Below are 20,478 nucleotides of genomic sequence, written 5' to 3'. Positions count from 1 at the left end.
GCAACATCTCACTACAAATCATCCCTACATCAGGTTTTCCCTTAAGGGTCATTGAGTGTGTGTATGCATGAGTAGCTAGAATCTTCCATTAAACCATGAGATAGTGAGGCATATTCTATGTTAAAAGTGAAGTGATTGTTGAGATCAAATTGAATTTTTCCACTGCAGAAAGCACGAGATTATGAACCCTAATTTTCGCTGAACTACAAACACTAATCAAAACATTAATCTTAAGTGATATACAAATGTACATTTGGCAAATTTCTGAAGGGAGAAATTATTACACAAACTCGATCTTTATATATTGATACCATCACAACCATTTACTGTGTGGGTTCTACTGTGAGGTCAAAACATTCAATTTCTTATGACAGTATCGATCTACATGAATTGGTTTTATGTAATTTTTCAGACTTCCTGAATGGGCTCAGTTTATTTGCTTGTTAACGTGTGATATGGCTTGCAAGCTGCTAATGGAAAGAAGATTCCGAGCTTATCTTTGCTCAAGAGCAGGAACTTGTGGCGTAAATAGTAATGTAAGAACAAGGTTGGTTGGAGATGTACTGTATTTCCCACGAGCATTGTCTTCCCCTCTCCTGCTGGTTGTTGAATCCTTGCAGTCATTTTCTTCATCCCTTTCAATAGAGCGATATCGCCTCTGAGTTTGAACACCGATTGCAGTCGAACGTTTCTCAAAAAAGTAAACAGGAAGCTTCTGTTAGAATGTTTAAACGACCACAACTAATGAAAGCTCCCAGTAAACATTTGTAAACCTTAACATATTGCATGAAGTGTTTTGCCAGAGTTGCAGTGACAAGAGCTTGAGCACAACAGACTCCGTTCCTTATCTATAATAGAAATGGAAGAGATTTTCTTACCCATCAGACGACAGATAAACATGGAATTTACTCGCCCTGACAGCAATTTGCTTCTCATTCTTCAACCCTGAGATTGTGAACCTGACAACGTGCTCAATAGATGATGTGGCAGTAGTCACCAGAGATACCCATCAGACAGCGAAGATGGTGTGCTCGAAATGTTAACCAAACTGTAAAACCAACACACCCACAAGCTGCAAGGAGCCGTGTCCTGACATGTATAGCCAAAGGTAACAATCATGTTAGCAGTGATTGCCAGACGACATGTCAAGAATGAGGTCCAAATTCGGACACTCAGCAGAAACCTGCTGAGTATTCAGCAGCTTAGGCTGCTAGAGCAAAAATTTCTGCAGTCCCACCTACTAAGTAATTTCAGAACTATTCAACAATACCACATTTATGTACATAAAGTAGAAAGAGAGAGAGATTGTTATAAACCTCTTTCATGTAAAGATCAACAATTGCTTCTGCATATGAACTGCTGTACTTATCTGTATGAAAATTGGCCAAGCATATACTGTAAATTCAGTCAGTCCAGTGATCAGCATAAAGTAGTTCACTTCCGAACAATTAGATCATCAATGATCAAGCAAATGCAGCTTACAGGTCACTAAAGAGGAGATCTTCCAGTCATTTAAATACTCTTGAAGAAAAGGTTTGCCACCCCTTTTTTTTTTCATGTTTCCAGCTTAGATGGCAAATGACATTGAAAGCCATTATGCATCAGTCTTAATTTATAGCAGCCACAAAACAATTATTTAGCATCAATTATAGCTTGTTATGAGGAGATACAAGTAACTAAACTTAAATTTGTTAAAATGCAACACCAAGAGTCAATCCATGAGTTGCAAATAGTAGCCTGCCAAATTCAGTCTCAACACATAAAAGACCATAATGGCCAGAAAACAGTTTACCTAAAAGAACAACTTAAGAAGCATGCTGAATACACAATGCATGTGAATCTTATGATTGGACAAACGGCTAATTAGTAGGAGGGTACCAGTCAGGAGATCAAATCCTAATATTCCCACTTCTAGTTGTTCCACCAACATTTCTCCTATTACTGGGTTTCAGTTCTTCAATTATTAATTTGATGTAGTTAAATGCTAGACCTAATCATGGGTTAGGATCTCCGAGGTCCAATCGCTACTTCAGGAAAGACCCCTTGGCACAGTGCAATTTAAATTAATCAAGCAGCAGAATTATATTTTCTATTATCTTGCTTATGGGAGGCCACTTTTTGAAGCCAACTAGTGTAGGGGTGGTACCTGTACCCCCTTGGTAGCTTCTTGGTCAAATCTTATGTATCATTAAAAAAAAGCTGCCAGCTCTCTGCTCCAGCTCAACAGGTCCCCCAAGCCTGAACTTTGATACATAAATTTCTTGTTTTCAAGCAATGAGCAAGCTTGGGAAAGGCTTCCAAGGACCAAGGTTAGCAGAGCCCAACATCGGACTTGTCATTCTCCAAGAGCACTGCCTAGCCCGAGTTGACCCACACATTGACCAAGTTCCACATATAAGATGCAACTTACATGTAAAGGGAGTACCGAGTAATGTGCTTGATATATACATCAGACTGATTTCCAAAAGTACAAGTAATCTGAGCAATGCTTGACAAATGATAGCCCAATGCTGACAAACGGTAAAACTTTCAGACAGCTAGAGAAAGGACAAAATCATGTTCTGATTGTCTCATTCATGGTGAGATTCCAGATCAAACAACAGCCTATTTGACAAACAGCTTGCACGCATAATATGCACAGCCACTACTATTACAGGAGAAAAAATTGCTAGCAATTGCAGATAGCTACTCAAGTTTGATTACCCATTGTCTCAGTCAAGCGACAAGTGAGGCAAATCTAGTTGTATAACGCATAAACAGGGATGTGGGAGCTCCAGGCACATCAGCAAATGCACATCAAGTTGAGCACCTCAATCAATAGTCATGCATGAGAATTAAGACAGCGAGCACAAAGAGATTGTTTTGGAGAGGACTTGTCTGCCTGCTCACTTGAATCAACACCACCAAATTCTGTTATGTAAGGCATTCTAATTACTCCAGTAAAATGATGGCTTCCTGCTTAAATCAATCGACACAGGTTCTAGAAGGGTGTGCTAAGTAAAGATAGAAACTTTATTGCAAATCAAGAAACGACCAGGTAAGCACAAATGCTACGATGATCAACATTAGTAACGATAACAAACACAACCGTAGACAGAATCATCCTACGATATTATTACAGAAACATCGTGTACAACAATCCACGAAACATAAATTCATCCACCAGATTAATGTTGAACCCCAGGAAACCCCTGCATACCATTGCCCATCCCATTCAAGAGATCTTGAATGGTGTAGCCATCAAGCGATCCAAACACATCAAGCAACCCCTCGAAGAAACCACCATCAACTGAATTCGCAGCCAATTCCTCCTCCTCCACCTTGGCATTTTCATCTCCATCATCCTCCATAGCAACAACCCCAGATGCCGACGCCTTCTCCTCATGATCTCCGGCGACCGCGGGCATGTGACCGTCGAACAGAGCCATGTGCCCGAACAACTTGTCCTTCCTAGAGAAGGTGGTCCCGCAGGAACACCTCCACCTAGACTGCCCGCAGTGCTTCGAGTGGCTCTTCAAGTCGGCCAGCACCGAGAAGCTCTTCTTGTTGCACCTGTTGCACGAGTACATCTTCGGGCAGTGGCTCCTCTTGAAGTGATTCTTCACGCAGATCACCGATTTCAGGGGCCGGAACTTGTTGCTCCCTTTGTTCCGGTTGCACCCCTCGAAGGGGCAAGAGAACCGGGTCTTCCGTGGGGCGCTGGCGACGTCGGCGCACCTCTCGGGCTTCGCCAGCGCCTCCGGCGTCTTGAACTGATTGCCGTGCGCGCGCATGTGCATCCTCAGGTTCGCGTCCCGCTTGAACCCCTTCCCGCAGACGTCGCAGAAGTGGGCGTGCTCGGCGAGGAGTTTGGCCGCGTTGAGCTCCACGATCTCGCAATCGGACTCGGGGTCGAGCTCGAGCTCGATCCCGACCTCGTCCGTCTCGGCTTTCACCTCGACCTCCGGCGGCTTCGCCGCCGGCGGGTCCACGGGGCTCCGGAACCGGCAGCTTCGGGTACGAGCGCTCCGGCTCAGGATCGGAGCCGGAGCCGCGAGAGGAGCTGAACAGGGCGGCGCCGTCGACGATGATCCGGTAGATCGCCGACGTGATCTCCGCGGAGACCATGTCCATCTGGTCCTTGCTCAGGAGGGTGTTGCTGCAGAGGGACTGCGACAGGAGCCGCCGCACCGAGTCCAGCCTCAGGCGGACGGCGGCGAGGCTCAGGAGCGGCGGGACGCGGGGGTCTTCGGCGGCGGCGGCATTGCCGGCGGCGGGGGCGGGTCCCGGAGGGAAGGGGCGGTCGGCGCCGGAGATGGGGTGGTTCATCGCCGGAATCGGAAACGGCGAATGCCGGAGAAGTTGGCGAGAGAAAGAGAGAGAGTTTTTTTCTTCGTGTTTTGGGGATCGAGACGAGACGAGGTCTGGCGGAACGTTGACCAAAAACTGACATGGCAAAACGAGCGGCGCCGCCTCTTCGGAAATTCCAAGGTAGGTCGTAATTCCATTTCTTTACAGCTGCGTCAGGCTCGAATTGCAAATGATTAAATCCACATCAACCTATCTAATTCATTTTTATATGATATAAATTTATACATATTTAACCCGACTCATATTGTGAAAATACTTTTACAATGGGAAGGAAGTGAGGGAGCGAGCGAGTGAGCGAACGAGATCAAATGAGAACTAAAGAGAGCTAAGAGTCATAGAGAGTTGTGATCCTATATAATAGCCATATCATGAGTTTTATTATTCTAAACAAATTTATGGAATATAATTGATCCGTATAACAATTCAGCCCATTAAATAGAGAGACAAAAAAAATGATCAGTCACCTATTTTGATAGGTCTAGTTGGTGATATTTAGTAAAGGGAATTAGAATGATAACTCAAATAAATATGAGTGTTAAATAGGTTTAAAGGTTACCGGAACCCAATCCACTCTTAAGATTTATTGCTGCATTCTCTCTCGCTTCGTGACTCAATGACTTGCCATGACTTTTTTGTACCTCTCCTTCCTCTTTCATGCTTTGTCCGTTGATTGTTGCTCTCAATATTCGCAAAGGGTTGGCAGGTCTAATGATTTCCTTTAATGATTATTTGCTAAAAAAATTGAAAATGTTGATTCTGATGAATAATTTCTTACATAGCATTTTAGTTTGATTTATTAGGCCCAAAGATTCAAATTTTTTTTCCCTACTAAGCCTCATACTCTTTTTTTAAAGTTTAATCATGCAAGTCCAACAGTCAACTTTTAGATAAAGTGATGTGGTGTCATAAAGTGAGTCGTGTGTGGCTTTCCAAGCTCAATTATGACAATCATGAACCTTAATAAATTGAAAGTGATAGAATTTAGATAAACTTCCACCCATTTTTAATGAAAAGTTCATCTTATGAGACCATGTTTATATAATTTTGATGATGTCATGTTCGTCCACTTAACAAGTTATGCATCTTCCACTTATTGAATATTTTAGTGATGAATTGGACTTGCCGACCCAAAAAGGGGATTGGATTGGCTTGAATCAATACAGCATGCGGTCACGGATTGCGTCATCGCAACACATGCACGCTTTCCTCGTTCATTATAGTATTTCAATCTACAGATATTTTTTTTTGACCTTTTGACTTTATTTACTTTCTTTTCTTATCATGATGATTTATTTTTAATTTAGATATGCAATATTTATCCAAATTAACATATAAACATGAAGAGTTTAAGATTGGTTAAGTAGGTGGGTGTAGGTTTTCATAGGATGGTTTAAATATTGATGTATTTTATATATATGATTTGGATATAGATCAACGAATTTGTATGGACCACGAGGTGGTTAGAATGAATTAAATCGATTAATTTGGATTGGACTATTTTCCACCCGACCAACCTAATTGATGGCCCTAACCCTCTCCATCTTTTAGCCTAACCAATAAAAAACTGTCACATGACCATACATTGTCATAAGTCTCATGTGGCGGGAAAGTGAGATTTAGGCCACCTCGTGGCGACATTGTTAGTGATCGTCACGTAGCCCAACCAATAAAAGATTGGCATGTAAACTTATTGTTAGACGTCCAACATGGCAAAAGGTATCGGCTATAACAAAGATGAGATATAGGTTGACAAAATTAATGATGCTCCCTTGTGAGAAAATATTGCATAGGCTTGGCCCTCCATGTCAGATAATGTTCCTCTACCTATTGATCGCCACTAGAGGTGGCAAAATGGGTCTTAGACCCATATATGACCTATTTAAATCATGAATGGGTCATATATGGGTCACTTATTTTTTGAAGAAACTAGTTAAAATGGGTTTAATAAGTAAAGATTTAAGATATGTGGTTCTCAAATGGGTTGGATTTATCATTTAGAACCCATTTTCAACCAAAACCTTATAATCTATCTATTCCCTCTTTAACTTTACAAAAATATTTTTTATTATAAAAATCGAAATTATAATTATTTTAATTTTTTTTCTTTTTTTCTTTCCTTTTTTTTTCTTCTTCCTCCTTCCGGTGGCTGGCATGACCACCAGCGCCCGGCCAAAGAAGAAGAAGAACAAAAAAGAAAAAGAAAAAGGAAATTAAAAATTATATTCTAAAAAATACAAAAAAAAAAAATAATTAATAATTTATTTTTAAAAAATAAAAAAATAATTAAAATTCAATTTAAAAAAATATTATAAAAATTATAAAAATTATCTATTAAGATTGTATTGTATAAAACTATTTTAGTAATACCATTTTTAATATATATAATTTTTCATAGAGCCCTTACTCAGTTACTTGCTCATTTCCATAAACACTCCTCAATTTGATCTCGAATGACTTGACGAAATCGCCATAGCCAATCCAAAAGCCAAACAACATTCTCTCTTTGCTTCATTTTGTAAGTAACACTTTCGACTTCTATTCACAGAGACATTCCTATCAGAGCTTTGGCTTCAACCCTCCTCATTTCTCACAGGAAGTTCAAGACCTTCAATCCAAATGATTCGCTTGTTGAACCTCCACCTTCGCACCCATCTCTCTCTTCCTTGTTTTCACCCTTACACCCTCCCGCGTCCCTCAAACGGAGCGCCATCGCTGTCGCCGCCTCCGGCTAATAAGCGCAACCGTCGACTACTCCGTTGATCTCAATCCTGAGGAGCTTGGCGAGAGGGCCGTGCTCTGCGAGGCTCTGATCGTGAGTTGAAGGTGGGCGAGGAATTCTCTCGGTTGTCCCACGGAAGGTTGGAACTGCCGGGTTCGGCATCGACAACATGGATTTGGCAGCGTCGAACGAGAATCCATGATTGGTGGTGGATGCACCGAACGAGCATGGCGGCGGTCGCCGAGCAGGTGATCGAACTCTTGACGAACATGTAGCGATCAGCGAATGGAGATAAACTTTGACTGACGAGGAGGGCCGGGCGTAAGCAATATTTCTTCGCCCAGTCATTGCCATCGAGCCCAACCACTAAGAAAACGACGCTGAAGTGGACGTTTCGGCCGAATGGGAGAAATGATGTCGGGGAAGCGGCGATCATGATGAAAATTGTCGACTGGTGTACCTCCTCATTGTCAAAAACCACTTCTTCAAAAGAAAAACAAATTCAGACCAAAAAAGAAGAAAGATAAAAACAAACACACCGTTGCTGAAAAGGAGGTTCCATTGGTTGGGCCAACTTCAAACGTGGTGATCCGAGAGCAACCAATAATTTCTCCGACGTGTGAACTTGTCTGAGGAGAATAATTCATTATATCTACTAAATTGGATGAATCGAGGCTCGAGTGAAATCCACAAATGACCCACTTAATGCTATGACCCGATTTGATTCCGTTTTAAATATGGATCGTACTTATTATTGCTATCTCCTTGATCGGTGACGATATGATCTCTTGAAAATAACTTTAATTGAATGGTAGGAAATGAAAAAGATAGTGAACTGAGTTTGGAACAACAGTTCTTGTTGTAATCGTAAACTTGATAAACTCGTATTAGTTTTATAAATTTATCTCAAACTCTAGCTCTTGTCAAAGAGAATCTAAATTATGGCTCATAAGAATGGGATGTTCAAAACCATCTCGACGCCTTGACTTGTAAGCTTAGAGAATTATGAAATATCTCGACACTCACCACTATATTAAAAATAATTATATATCATCGATAAGTTTAAATGAAATATAAAAAACATATATTGAGTAAATATTTTCCTCATGAGAAATTGGAGCTAAACAAAGACGTCACAGCGCATTGGAATTTTGTCGATGTGACTACATTTGCCCTAATAATTACTTACAAAAGTCGGAGAAGCGTCCTATGGATAAAGCATTGCATCCATAGCATTGCTCGCCACCACGCACCTCCCGTCACGCAGTGAAAATTATACGTCTACGACAACGTCAATAGGCCGTCGAACTCCCCGTGAATACAGTGATCGGCGTAAGACTGATCAGCCGACTTTCAGAATGGCTTGGGAGAGAAGGACCGGAGGTTTCTTGAAAACCCTAGGGCATCGGCCAATGACTTCTCGAAAACTTCCTAGGCATCGGCCGAAGAAGGTTGCATGTAGCTGAGAAAACGTCCACATGGTTGGAGATCTACTGAGATTCTCACAAGCAACGTCTTCCCCCTCTCCTGCTGGTTGTTAAATTCATTGCAGTCATTTTCTTGATTCGTTCTGACAAAGCGATGCCCCCTGCATAATTAGGCACCAGACACCGCTTAACATCTCTCTTCTGCGAGTATACATAGCATCTGAGTAGTGTGCTGAACAATGGCGGGCAAAAGTTCAATTTAAACTTTCTCTGTCGAGGTGGTCACGCTCGCGAGGCGTTTGGAGAATGAACTGAAGCCGTTCGTGCGAGCTGGGTGGAAAATCAATCCATGTTCACTTTTATCGCTTGAAAATTCAAAATCTCGGTAAAAAAAAAAAAAAAAAAAACTCTCCGTAGATATATTTTGTGACATAGTATATAGGATAGTTACTACAAATGTATGAATACTAATGTAACTATTGATGGATGCTTTTAGCGTGGAGTCACGTGAATCCGTTATTACTCACAAAAACTCTTGATTGATTTCTTTTATCGAAATTCATTAAGACGGTCAAATGTGTAATTTTATATAATTTAAGAGTCAAATGTGTAATTTTATATAAGTTAAGAGTTTACTAATATTAGATAAGTGGATGCTTGTTTTTTTTGTTCCAAGTTACTTACTACATGTTAAAATCACGAGTTGCTAGGGGTAACATAATTAAGCACCAAACACCGCTTCACATTTCTTTTATCGTTGCAGGTCGCGATCGCTCCTCGGCAATGGGGAAGAAGCCTCCGTCTTCCTCCGCTTCGCTGAAGAAAAAGCTGTCCTAGGCTTCGTCCAAGGTAACCGTCTCTTCCGGCGTTGGGGGCCGCGGGGGTGTTTAGGGTTCGCTGTAATTCGTTCGCTCTTCGATCTGTTTACAATTCGAATGAATGCCAGTTTTCGCAATGTTTACGATATCGAGTGTGGTTTCGCCTTTTTCCGGCACGTGCGCGGGGTTCGAGAGAAAGTAATCGGAAGTTTCGTGATTTATCGTGTGAATTGTAGGGACGAGCTTCTCCGGCGGCTTTACCGGTCGCTGGTCTGCCATTCTCAGTGTGTAGAACTGGAATTCGTAATCGGTTTGGTGCTCTCTTCACCATCTTCGTGCTGAAATCGCTACCCGACTGAGCTAGCCTAGTTGTTTTTAACACAATTTGACACGGCACGACAGTCGAGTCACTGATAGTCACATGATTGATGCTCGCGATTCGGTGTCTGGGGATGGTGAAAATTTGTTGCTGTAAAGGAGATTTAGAAGTCCAGTACTTTGTTAGTGAACATCCCCAATTCAAGCTTCTGCAATAATTTTTAACGACTAAACACAAAATAAACTCCAGGTAAACATGCATAAACCTTATCATAATGCATGAAAGGATTTTCTCTTATTAAAGCCAAAGCTCCAGTTGCAAGAGCTTGAGCACAACAAACTCCTTCTGACGTCTATAAGAGATATAGAAGAGATCCTCTTACCGGCGGAAGCCACTCGCCAGGGGTGCCTATCAGCGGCAAAGAAAGATGAGTATAATAGATGCTCGAGCAGTATTTAATCCTGCAAACTATCGTATAGATGAGTCGAACAGCCGTGCCTATCTTTGTATGGTAATATGCCAAGCAAATGTTCTAAATTCTGTCAGTCCAGTGATCAGCAAACGCTAGTTAATCTCCCAATTAGATCATCAAAGATAAAGCAAATGCTGCTAACGGGTCACCACAGAAAGAGGAGATCTCTCGCTCATTTAACCACATCGGAATGAAGATGTTTGCTAACAGTTTTCCAGCTTACAGGGCAAGTAACATCATTAGCTCGCAGCAGACAGCATCAGGAAGATCCGCATTTGAATCATTTACGACGTCCTTCCTTGTCCAGAGACCTAGAAGCACATGCAGGTCACCGGGGACCGAGTATAGGACCTTCGGGAGCACGAGCGACATGATCAAAGATCTGAATTGGCCATGGGAGGTAGATTGGTCTACGAAGAAATGCGAGCGTCAGTCGGAGCTTCGAAGCTTCGAAGAACTGGAGAAGAGAAGCGATCGTTGTAAATAATTTCATATTCGGGCTGCGCAATTTGTCTTGACTTGAACTTGCATGTTATATGATTCATGAGGTTATTTATTTGGTGTTTTATTGATTCAGGGTTTCACTACTTAGACGGGTGTTATTCCCGCAAAAGAGATTGCACTTGGCAATTATGTCATGAGCAACAAGAACTGCCCTTGAAACTGCCCCATGGAGTGATTTTTATTTTGTCAACGGTTTTGACTTGAAAGAATAGATTAAAATACTCTACTTTTGTCTTCTTTCTGCTTCCCGTGAACACTTGGAATGGGGAAATTTGTAAAGTCAAGTCCCAATTCAGATTTTATTTTAGTCATCTTACAAATGTGCGTATTGAACACTTTTGATCAGATAAGAAGAAAATTTAATAATCAAAGGTCATACAAGGAGGATGAGATCGATTGAATAAAGCTGGACTGGGAAAACTTGTGGGTCAACAAATACCAAAACGCAAACGTTGTTTGGCTGGTTCAAAGAAGACATAAGCGCTGTAAAGCCGGTCTTAAATCTTGATTACTTCTGTTAGAGTTGAAACCTTCTCTTGCTCTAACGTGATATATAACAGCGTCAACGCGAGATTAAACCTCCATACAAGAAAATATAAAATCATGTCTTCCCAAGTTTTCCCAGTCCAGCTTTATTCAATCGATCTCATCCTCCTTGTATAACTTTTGATTAAGAAATTTTCTTCTTATCTGACCAAAAGTATTCGATACGCACATTTGTGAGATCACCAAAGTAAAATCTGAATCGGGACTTGACTTTACAAATTTCCCATTCCAAGTGTTCATGGGAAGCAGAAAGAAGACAAAAGTAGAGTATTTTAATCTATTCTTTCAAGTCAAAACCGTTGACAAAATAAAAATCACTCCATCGGGCAGTTTCAAGGGAAGTTCTTGTTGCTCATAATGTAATTGCCAAGTGCAATCTCTTTTGCGGGAATAACGCCCGTCTAAGTAGTGAAACCCTGAATCAATAAAACACCAAATAAATAACCTCATGATTCATATAACATGCAAGTTCAAGTCAAGACAAATTGCGCAATCCGAATATGAAATTATTTGCATTCGATGGTGAGAGGAATGGAATCGGTATTGTGCATCTAATCCATATAGACAAGTCAATAGATCATGTGAACCAAGCCCCCATCTGTACCATTGTTCCTATGCGCTCCTCAGCGACACCAACATGATTAAAGGTTAGATGATTATAGCTCTCTCTTTTTGGGGGCACGTATAGTTTTCTTGTCTTTGTGCCTTACGTTCTCTAAATAAGAACGCAATAAAGATAACCAACCTCAATGTCGATAGTAGTTGTCATATAAATTTTTTATTCTTTCGCTAAATCGTCGTATATGAAAGATACTTTAATCTTTTAAGTGACCACTGCTTCTCAATGTGTTCAGTAATTTTTAATATTAAAAAAAAAAAAACTTTGTGTTTACATCTTTTCGCTTACTAGTAGTACGATTTATAATTAGTGACTATCTTTTAAACGGAAGAAAATTTCATTTTTAATAACCTTTAATACAGGAAAGTATCAAATACTGTTTGGTCAGTAACTTTCATATATATATATATATGTGATATTCATATGTCATTAGTGATTTTCATATACATCAAAGTAACTTGCATTACTCCTTGTAACGTTTTATGTGGCTAATAATTTTCATTTACTCTTGATACTCACGTGTAATTAGTAATTTTTATGAATAGCGAATTAAACTTTAATACTCTTGGTATTTTAATATTGCAAAGTAACAACTTAAATTTGTAACTCTTCAGTTACTAGTAGTATTCATACGTCACTAGTAATTTTCATGCACATTTAGGCGTCAATATTGGAAAACTATCGGTTGGATGCTTCCCAATTTGTTGATAGAACGTCAATGTATAAGAAAATTGCTAAGAGATCTACAAGACTTAGAAGATTAAATGAGCAAAACATGTTTCACCAAGATACAAACTCCATGCAATAGATGGAATTTAACCATCGAAACTCTTATACAATTTATTCGTGCAAAATGACTATATTATCGGTTTCTGTGAGCCTCTATACTTGCAGCTACTTATTGCCCTCTAGGAATTTTATTTCCACCACACGTACATTCCCATTGATAAGTGTCCTTTGGTGTGCTCCGATTATTTGCAATTGGCAATTGCGCCATCCGGAGCCTTTTGCAAGGTTTGGAGAACAAGGACACTTTCCTGTTTGCCATGACTTTGGAATGCGGCTAGATTAACCACACATGGAGGGGCCATGGCTCGACCGGCGAAGGCCCTGGTGTTGGTAGTGTCTGTAGCAAGTCCAGGGCTGCCTGGAGTGTAGCCCACAGGATTCCCGAGAGGGCGCTCTGGAGCCTTTTGCACGGCGAAGGCCCTAGTGTTGGTGGCTTCTGCAGGAGGTCTAGGGCTACCTGGAGTGTGGGCCTTAGGATTCCCGGGAGGGCGCTCTGGAGCCTTTTGCATGGCGAAGGCCCTAGTGTTAGTGGCTTCTGCAGGAGGTCTAGGGCTACCTGGAGTGTGGGCTTTAGGATTCCCGGGAGGGCGCTCTGGAGCCTTTTGCACGGCTAAGGCCCTAGTGTCGGTGGTGTCTATAGCAGGTCTAGGGCTACCTGGAGTGTAGGCCCCAGGATTCCCGGGAGAGCGATCTGGAGCCTTTTGCACGGCAAAGGCCCTAGTGTTGGTGGTGTCTGCAGGAGGTCTAGGGCTGCCTGGAGTGTAGGCCCTAGGATTCCCGGGGGAGCGATCTAGAACCTTTTGCACGACGAAGGCCCTAGTGTTGGTGGTGTCTACAGCAGGTCTAGGGATGCCTGGAGTGTAGGCCTCATGATTCCCGGGAGGGTGATCTGGAGCGTTTTGCATGGCGAAGGCCCTAGTGTTGGTGGCGTCTGCAACAAGTTTGGGGTTGCCTGGAGTGTAGGCCTCATGATTCCCGGGAGGGCGCTCTAGAGCCTTTTGCACGGCAAAGGCCCTAGTGTTGGTGGTGTCTGCAGTAGGTTTAGGGCTGCCTGGAGTGTGGCCCTTAGGATTCCCGGGAGGGCGCTCTGGAGCCTTTTGCACAGCGAAGGCCCTAGCGTTGGTGGTGTCTGCAACAAGTCTAGGGCTGCCTGGAGTGTAGCCCTCAGGATTCCCAGGAGGGTGCTTTGGAGCCTTTTGCAGGGTTTGGAGAACAAGGATGCTTTCCTCTTGGCCATGACTTTGGAATGTGACCGGATTAACCACACGTGGAGGGGCCATGGCTCGACTGGCAAAGGCCTGACTGTTGGTGGCGTCTGCAGCAAGTCCAGGGCTGCCTGGGGTGTGGCTCTTAGGATTTCCAGGAGGCCGCTCTGGAGCCTTTTGTAGGGTTTGGAGAACAAGGACGCTTTCCTCTTTGCCCTTAATTAGAACCCTGCACGGCTCATTTGGGTACACTAAGGTTCCCACCAAGAACAGCAAAATCACACCAACTCTCAGGAGCTTCTTCATCTTTTAGCTATATTCCTCACTTTTTTATCTGCTCTTTTGGATCTTGGTACAATTTGTCACTTGTCTTAACAAAAAGTATGACGAAGGCCGCCTCGTCTTGTGGGAGTGACCTCTCGTATTTATATGCAAACACCAGGTTATAGTTTTATGTATTTCTTTGATTCTTCTGATTAGATTGTTGGACACGGAATTTTGATTGTTGACTGCCACAGTTGGAGAAGAAGAAGAAGAAGACGGCTTAAAAAAAAATTGAATTGGTCGGTCGTAGAACAGCTAATGTCTCGTTCGTAGTATTACGTCCACAACGTCCGAGAATGACGCGTCGTGCACGGTTGTTTGCACAAGACAAATTTCAGTATGTCCAAATTTCAAAATTTCAATAAAAATTGGTACAAAATTACAATCATAAAGTATCATTACAAAATTAATTGTCAATTTCTCAATCTATTAGATGGTAATTTCCACGAAGTGCTATTTGTTAGGACATCAACATGTATATAATTTTTGGACTCAGAGGGAATCGGTATTCATTTCATACACAAGCTATCGCTCCATGTACATGTCAGAAGTCTAAGACCATTTGTGTAAATCAACAAGATGTAAATTCATTTATCTGTCTAGGACCAAGTCTCCAGTCCGCAAATTTCACGGCAGTAGATTCAAGATTTGATTTTCCGGTCGCTGTTTTTAAAACCCTTGAAGTCTATTGCTAGGTTACCTGGAATGCGGAGTACTCTTGATACGTGCAGCTAAGACGGGAATGAGCAGGATGTTAGCAGTCAAAAGTGCGATACCATAGAGGTGAACTTCTTTTACTAATGTAGTCATAATTAGACATGATTTTATATTTTCTTGTATGGAGGTTTAATCTCACGTTGACGCTGTTATATATCACGTTAGAGAAAGAGAAGGTTTCAACTCTAACAGAAGTAATCAAGATTTAAGATCGGCTTTACCGCGCTTATGTCTTTTTTGAACCGGCCAAACAACATTTGCGTTTTGGTATTTGTTGACCCACAAGTTTTCCCAGTCCAGCTTTATTCAATCGATCTCATCCTCCTTGTATGACCTTTGATTATTAAATTGTCTTCTTATCTGACCAAAAGTGTTCAATACGCACATTTGTGAGATGATCCAAGTAAAATCTGAATCGGGACTTGACTTTACAAATTTCCCCATTCCAAGTGTTCATGGGAAGCAGAAAAAAGACAAAAGTAGAGTATTTTAATCTATTCTTTTAAGTCAAAACAGTTGAAAAAATAAAAATCACTCCATCGGGCAGTTTCAAGGGAAGTTCTTGTTGCTCATAACGTAATTGCCAAGTGCAATCTCTTTTGCGGGAATAACACCCGTCTAAGTAGTGAAACCCTGAATCAATAAAACACCAAATAAATAACCTCATGAATCATATAACATGCAAGTTCAAGTCAAGACAAATTGCGCAGCCCGAATATGAAATTATTTGCATTCGATGGTGAGAGGAACGGAATCGGTAATGTGCATCTAATCCATATAGACAAGTGAATAGATCATGTGAACCAAGCCCCCATCTGTACCATTGTTCCTATGCGCTCCTCAGCGATACCAACATGATTAAAGGTTAGATGATTATAGCTCTCTTTTTTTGGGGGCACGTATAGTTTTCTTGTCTTTGTGCCTTACGTTCTCTAAATAAGAACGCAATAAAGATAACCAACCTCAATGTCGATAGTAGTTGTCATATAATTTTTTTTATTCTTTTGCTAAATCGTCGTATATGAAAGATACTTTAATTGTTTAAGTGACCACTGCTTCTCAATGTGTTCAGTAATTTTAAATATTAAAAAAAAAAACTTTGTGTTTACATCTTTTCGCTTACTAATAGTACGATTTATAATTAGTGACTATCTTTTAAACGGAAGAAAATTTCATTTTTTTAATAACCTTTAATACAGGAAAGTATCAAATACTGTTTGGTCAGTAACTTTCATATATATGTGATATTCATATGTCATTAGTGATTTTCATATACATCAAAGTAACTTGCATTACTCCTTGTAACGTTTTATGTGGCTAATAATTTTCATTTACTCTTGATACTCACATGTAATTAGTAATTTTATGAATAGCGAATTAAACTTTAATACTCTTGGTATTTTAATATTGCAAAGTAACAACTTAAATTTGTAACTCTTCATTTACTAGTAGTATTCATACGCCACTAGTAATTTTCATGCACATTTAGGCGTCAATATTGGAAAACTATCGGTTGGATGCTTCCCAATTTGTTGATAGAACGTCAATGTATAAGAAAATTGCTAAGAGAACTACAAGACTTAGACGATTAAATGAGCAAAACATGTTTCATCAAGATACAAACTCCATGCAATAGATGGAATTTAACCATCGAAACTCTTATACAATTTATTCGTGCAAAATGACTATATTATCGGTTTCTGTGAGCCTCTATACTTGCAGCTACTTGTTGCCCTCTAGGAATTTTATTTCCACCACACGTACATTCCCATTGATAAGTGTCCTTTGGTGCGCTCCGATTATTTGCAATTGGCAATTGCGCCATGACTTTGGAACGTGACTGGATTAACCACATGCGGAGGGGCCATGGCTCGACCGGCAAAGGCCCTAGCGTCGATGGTGTCTTGCAGCAAGTCTAGGGCTGCTTGGAGTGTAGCCCTCAGGATTCCCAGGAGGGCGCTCTGGAGCCTTTTGCAGGGTTTGGAGAACAAGGACACTTTCCTGTTTGCCATGACTTTGGAATGCGGCTGGATTAACCACATGTGGAGGGGCCATGGCTCGACCGACGAAGGCCCTGGTGTTGGTAGTGTCTGTAGCAAGTCCAGGGCTGCCTGGAGTGTAGCCCATAGGATTCCCGGGAGGGCGCTCTGGAGCCTTTTGCAAGGTGAAGGCCCTAGTGTTGGTGGCTTCGCAGAGGTCTAGGGCTACTGGGTGTGGGCCTTAGGATTCCCTTGGAGGGCGCTCGGAGCCTTTTGCACGGTGAAGGCCCTAGTGTCGATGGTGTCTGTAGCAGGTCTAGGGCTGCCTGGAGTGTAGGCCCCAGGATTCCCGGGAGAGCGATCTGGAGCCTTTTGCACGGCGAAAGCCCTAGTGTTGGTGGTGTCTGCAGTAGGTCTAGGGCTGCCTGGAGTGTAGGCCCCAGGATTCCCGGGAGGGCGCTCTGGAGCCTTTTGCAGGGTTTGGAGAACAAGGACACTTTCTTGTTTGCCATGACTTTGGAATGCGGCTAGATTAACCACATGTGGAGGGGCCATGGCTCGACCGGCGAAGGCCCTGGTGTTGGTAGTGTCTGTAGCAAGTCCAGGGCTGCCTGGAGTGTAGCCCACAGGATTCCCGGGCGCTCTGGAGCCTTTTGCAAGGCGAAGGCCCTAGTGTTGGTGGCTTCTGCAGGAGGTCTAGGGCTACCTGGAGTGTGGGCCTTAGGATTCCCGGGAGGGCGCTCTGGAGCCTTTTGCACGGCGAAGGCCCTAGTGTCGATGGTGTCTGTAGCAGGTCTAGGGCTGCCTGGAGTGTAGGCCCCAAGATTCCCGGGAGAGCGATCTGGAGCCTTTTGCACGGCGAAGGCCCTAGTGTTGGTGGTGTCTGCAGTAGGTCTAGGGCTGCCTGGAGTGTAGGCCCCAGGATTCCCGGGAGGGCGCTCTGGAGACTTTTGCAGGGTTTGGAGAACAAGGACACTTTCCTGTTTGCCATGACTTTGGAATGCGGCTAGATTAACCACATGTGGAGGGGCCATGGCTCGACCGGCGAAGGCCCTGGTGTTGGTAGTGTCTGTAGCAAGTCCAGGGCTGCCTGGAGTGTAGCCCACAGGATTCCCGGGAGGGCGCTCTGGAGCCTTTTGCAAGGCGAAGGCCCTAGTGTTGGTGGCTTCTGCAGGAGGTCTAGGGCTACCTGGAGCGTGGGCCTTAGGATTCCCGGGAGGGCGCTCTGGAGCCTTTTGCACGGCGAAAGCCCTAGTGTCGATGGTGTCTGTAGCAGGTCTAAGGCTGCCTGAGTGTAGGCCCCGTGATTCCCGGGAGAGCGATCTGGAGCCTTTTGCACGGCGAAGGCCCTAGTGTTGGTGGTGTCTGTAGTAGGTCTAGGGCTGCCTGGAGTGTAGGCCCCAGGATTCCCGGGAGGGCGCTCTGGAGCCTTTTGCACAAAGGTGAAGGCCCTAGTGTTGGTGGCTTCTGCAGGAGATCTAGGGCTACCTGGAGTGTGGGCCTTAGGATTCCCGGGAGGGCGCTCTGGAGCCTTTTGCAGGGTTTGGAGAACAAGTACGCTTTCCTCTTGGCCATGACTTTGGAATGTGACCTGATTAACCACATGCGGAGGGGCCAGGGCTCGTCCAGCAAAGGCCCGACTATTGGTGGCATCTGCAGCAGGTTTAGGGCTGCCTGGAGTGTGGCCCTCAGGATTCCCGGGAGGCCGCTCTGGAGCCTTTTGCAAGGTTTGGAGAACAAGGACGCTTTCCTCTTTGCCCTTAATTAGAACCCTGCACGACTCATTTGGGTACACTAAGGTTCCCACCAAGAACAGCAAAACCACACCAACTCTGAGGAGCTTCTTCATCTTTTAGATATATTCCTCACTTTTTTATCTGCTCTTTTGGATCTTGGTACAATTTGTCACCTGTCTTAACAAAAAGTATGACGAAGGCCGCCTTGTCTTGTGGGAGTTACCTCTCGTATTTATATGCAAACACCAGCTTATAGTTTAATGTATCTCTTCGATTCTTCTGATTAGATTGTTGGACACGGAATTTTGATTTTTGACTGCCACAGTTGGAGAAGAAGAAGAACAAGAAGACGACTTAAAAAAAATTGAAATGGTCGGTCGTAGAACAGCTAATGTCTCGTTCGTAGTATTACGTCCACAACGTCCGAGAATGACGCATCGTGCACGGTTGTTTGCCCAAGACAAATTTCAGTATGTCCAAATTTCAAAATTTCAATAAAAATTGGTACAAAATTACAATCATAAAGTATCATTACAAAATTAATTGTCAATTTCTCAATCTATTAGATGATAATTTCCACGAAGTGGTAATTGTTAGGACATCAACATGTATATAATTTTTGGATTCAGAGGGAATCGGTATTCATTTCATACACAAGCTATTGCTACATGTACATGTCAAAAGTCTAAGACCATTTGTGTAAATCAACAAGATGTAAATTCATTTATCTGTCTAGGACCAAGTCTCCAGTCCGCAAATTTCACTGCAGTAGATTCAAGATTTGATTTTCCGGTCGCTGTTTTTAAAACCCTTGAAGTCTATTGCTAGGTTACCTGGAATGCGCAGTACTCTTGATACGTGCAGCTAAGACGGGAATGAGCAGGATTTTATATTTTCTTGTATGGAGGTTTAATCTCGCGTTGACGCTGTTATATATCACGTTAGAGAAAGAGAAGGTTTCAACTCTAACAGAAGTAATCAAGATTTAAGATCGGCTTTACCGCGCTTATGTCTTTTTTGAACCGGCCAAACAACATTTGCGTTTTGGTATTTCTTGACCCACAAGTTTTCCCAGTCCAGCTTTATTCAATCGATCTCATCCTCCTTGTATGACCTTTGATTATTAAATTGTCTTGTTATCTGACCAAAAGTGTTCAATACGCACATTTGTGAGATGATCAAAGTAAAATCTGAATCGGGACTTGACTTTACAAAATTTCCCCATTCCAAGTGTTCACGGGAAACAGAAAAAAGACAAAAGTAGAGTATTTTAATCTATTCTTTTAAGTCAAAACAGTTGAAAAAATAAAAATCACTCCATCGGGCAGTTTCAAGGGAAGTTCTTCTTGCTCATGACGTAATTGCCAAGTGCAAATCTCTTTTGCGGGAATAACACCCGTCTAAGTAGTGAAACCCTAAATCAATAAAACACCAAATAAATAACCTCATGAATCATATAACATGCAAGTTCAAGTCAAGACTAATTGCGCAATCCAAATATGAAATTAGTTGCATTCGATGGTGAGAGGAATGGAATCGGTATTGTGCATCTAATCCATATAGACAAGTGAATAGATCATGTGAACCAAGCCCCCATCTGTACCATTGTTCCTATGCGCTCCTTAGCGATACCAACATGATTAAAGGTTAGATGATTATAGCTCTCTCTTTTTGGGGGCACGTATAGTTTTCTTGATGAAAATTGTCCAAAAAGTCATAAACCTATTGCAGTTTTGTCAATTCAGTCTTAAACCTTTTAATTTTGTCAATTGAGTCCTAAACCTTTTCATTTCTTGCCGATTCAGTCCATCCGGTCAATTTTGGTTGGAAAATGCTGACATGGAAGCCGGCGGTACCACATAGGACTATCGGCGCTAACGTGGACAATTTTTAATAATATTTTAATATTTTTTGAATTTTTTATTTTCTGTTTTTTTTTGCTCTTTTATTTTTG

The 20,478-nt window shown here is 42.2% G+C and overlaps 2 protein-coding genes across 2 annotated transcripts; both read right to left on the bottom strand.

The window, feature by feature from the left end:
• Window positions 1-2,989: 2,989 nt before the first annotated feature.
• Window positions 2,990-4,346, bottom strand: LOC104436948 (zinc finger protein STOP1 homolog). Its single transcript, XM_039308357.1, has 2 exons — window positions 3,985-4,346; window positions 2,990-3,935 (listed from the first exon to the last, which is right to left on the bottom strand). The coding sequence occupies exons 1-2, from the start codon at window positions 4,306-4,308 to the stop codon at window positions 3,168-3,170; spliced, it is 1,092 nt and encodes a 363-aa protein (XP_039164291.1). The 5' UTR covers window positions 4,309-4,346; the 3' UTR covers window positions 2,990-3,167.
• A 12,667-nt stretch (window positions 4,347-17,013) lies between these two features.
• Window positions 17,014-18,637, bottom strand: LOC120291740 (proteoglycan 4-like). The gene is made up of 3 exons (XM_039309450.1): window positions 17,879-18,637; window positions 17,495-17,768; window positions 17,014-17,399 (listed from the first exon to the last, which is right to left on the bottom strand). Exons 1-3 carry the CDS (start codon window positions 18,635-18,637, stop codon window positions 17,014-17,016), a joined length of 1,419 nt encoding a protein of 472 aa, XP_039165384.1.
• Window positions 18,638-20,478: the final 1,841 nt, after the last annotated feature.

This window comes from Eucalyptus grandis, chromosome 3 (assembly GCF_016545825.1).
Source record: "Eucalyptus grandis isolate ANBG69807.140 chromosome 3, ASM1654582v1, whole genome shotgun sequence".
NCBI classification, from domain to species: Eukaryota; Viridiplantae; Streptophyta; class Magnoliopsida; order Myrtales; family Myrtaceae; genus Eucalyptus; species Eucalyptus grandis.
This window is presented reverse-complemented; position numbering and strand designations above follow the sequence as displayed.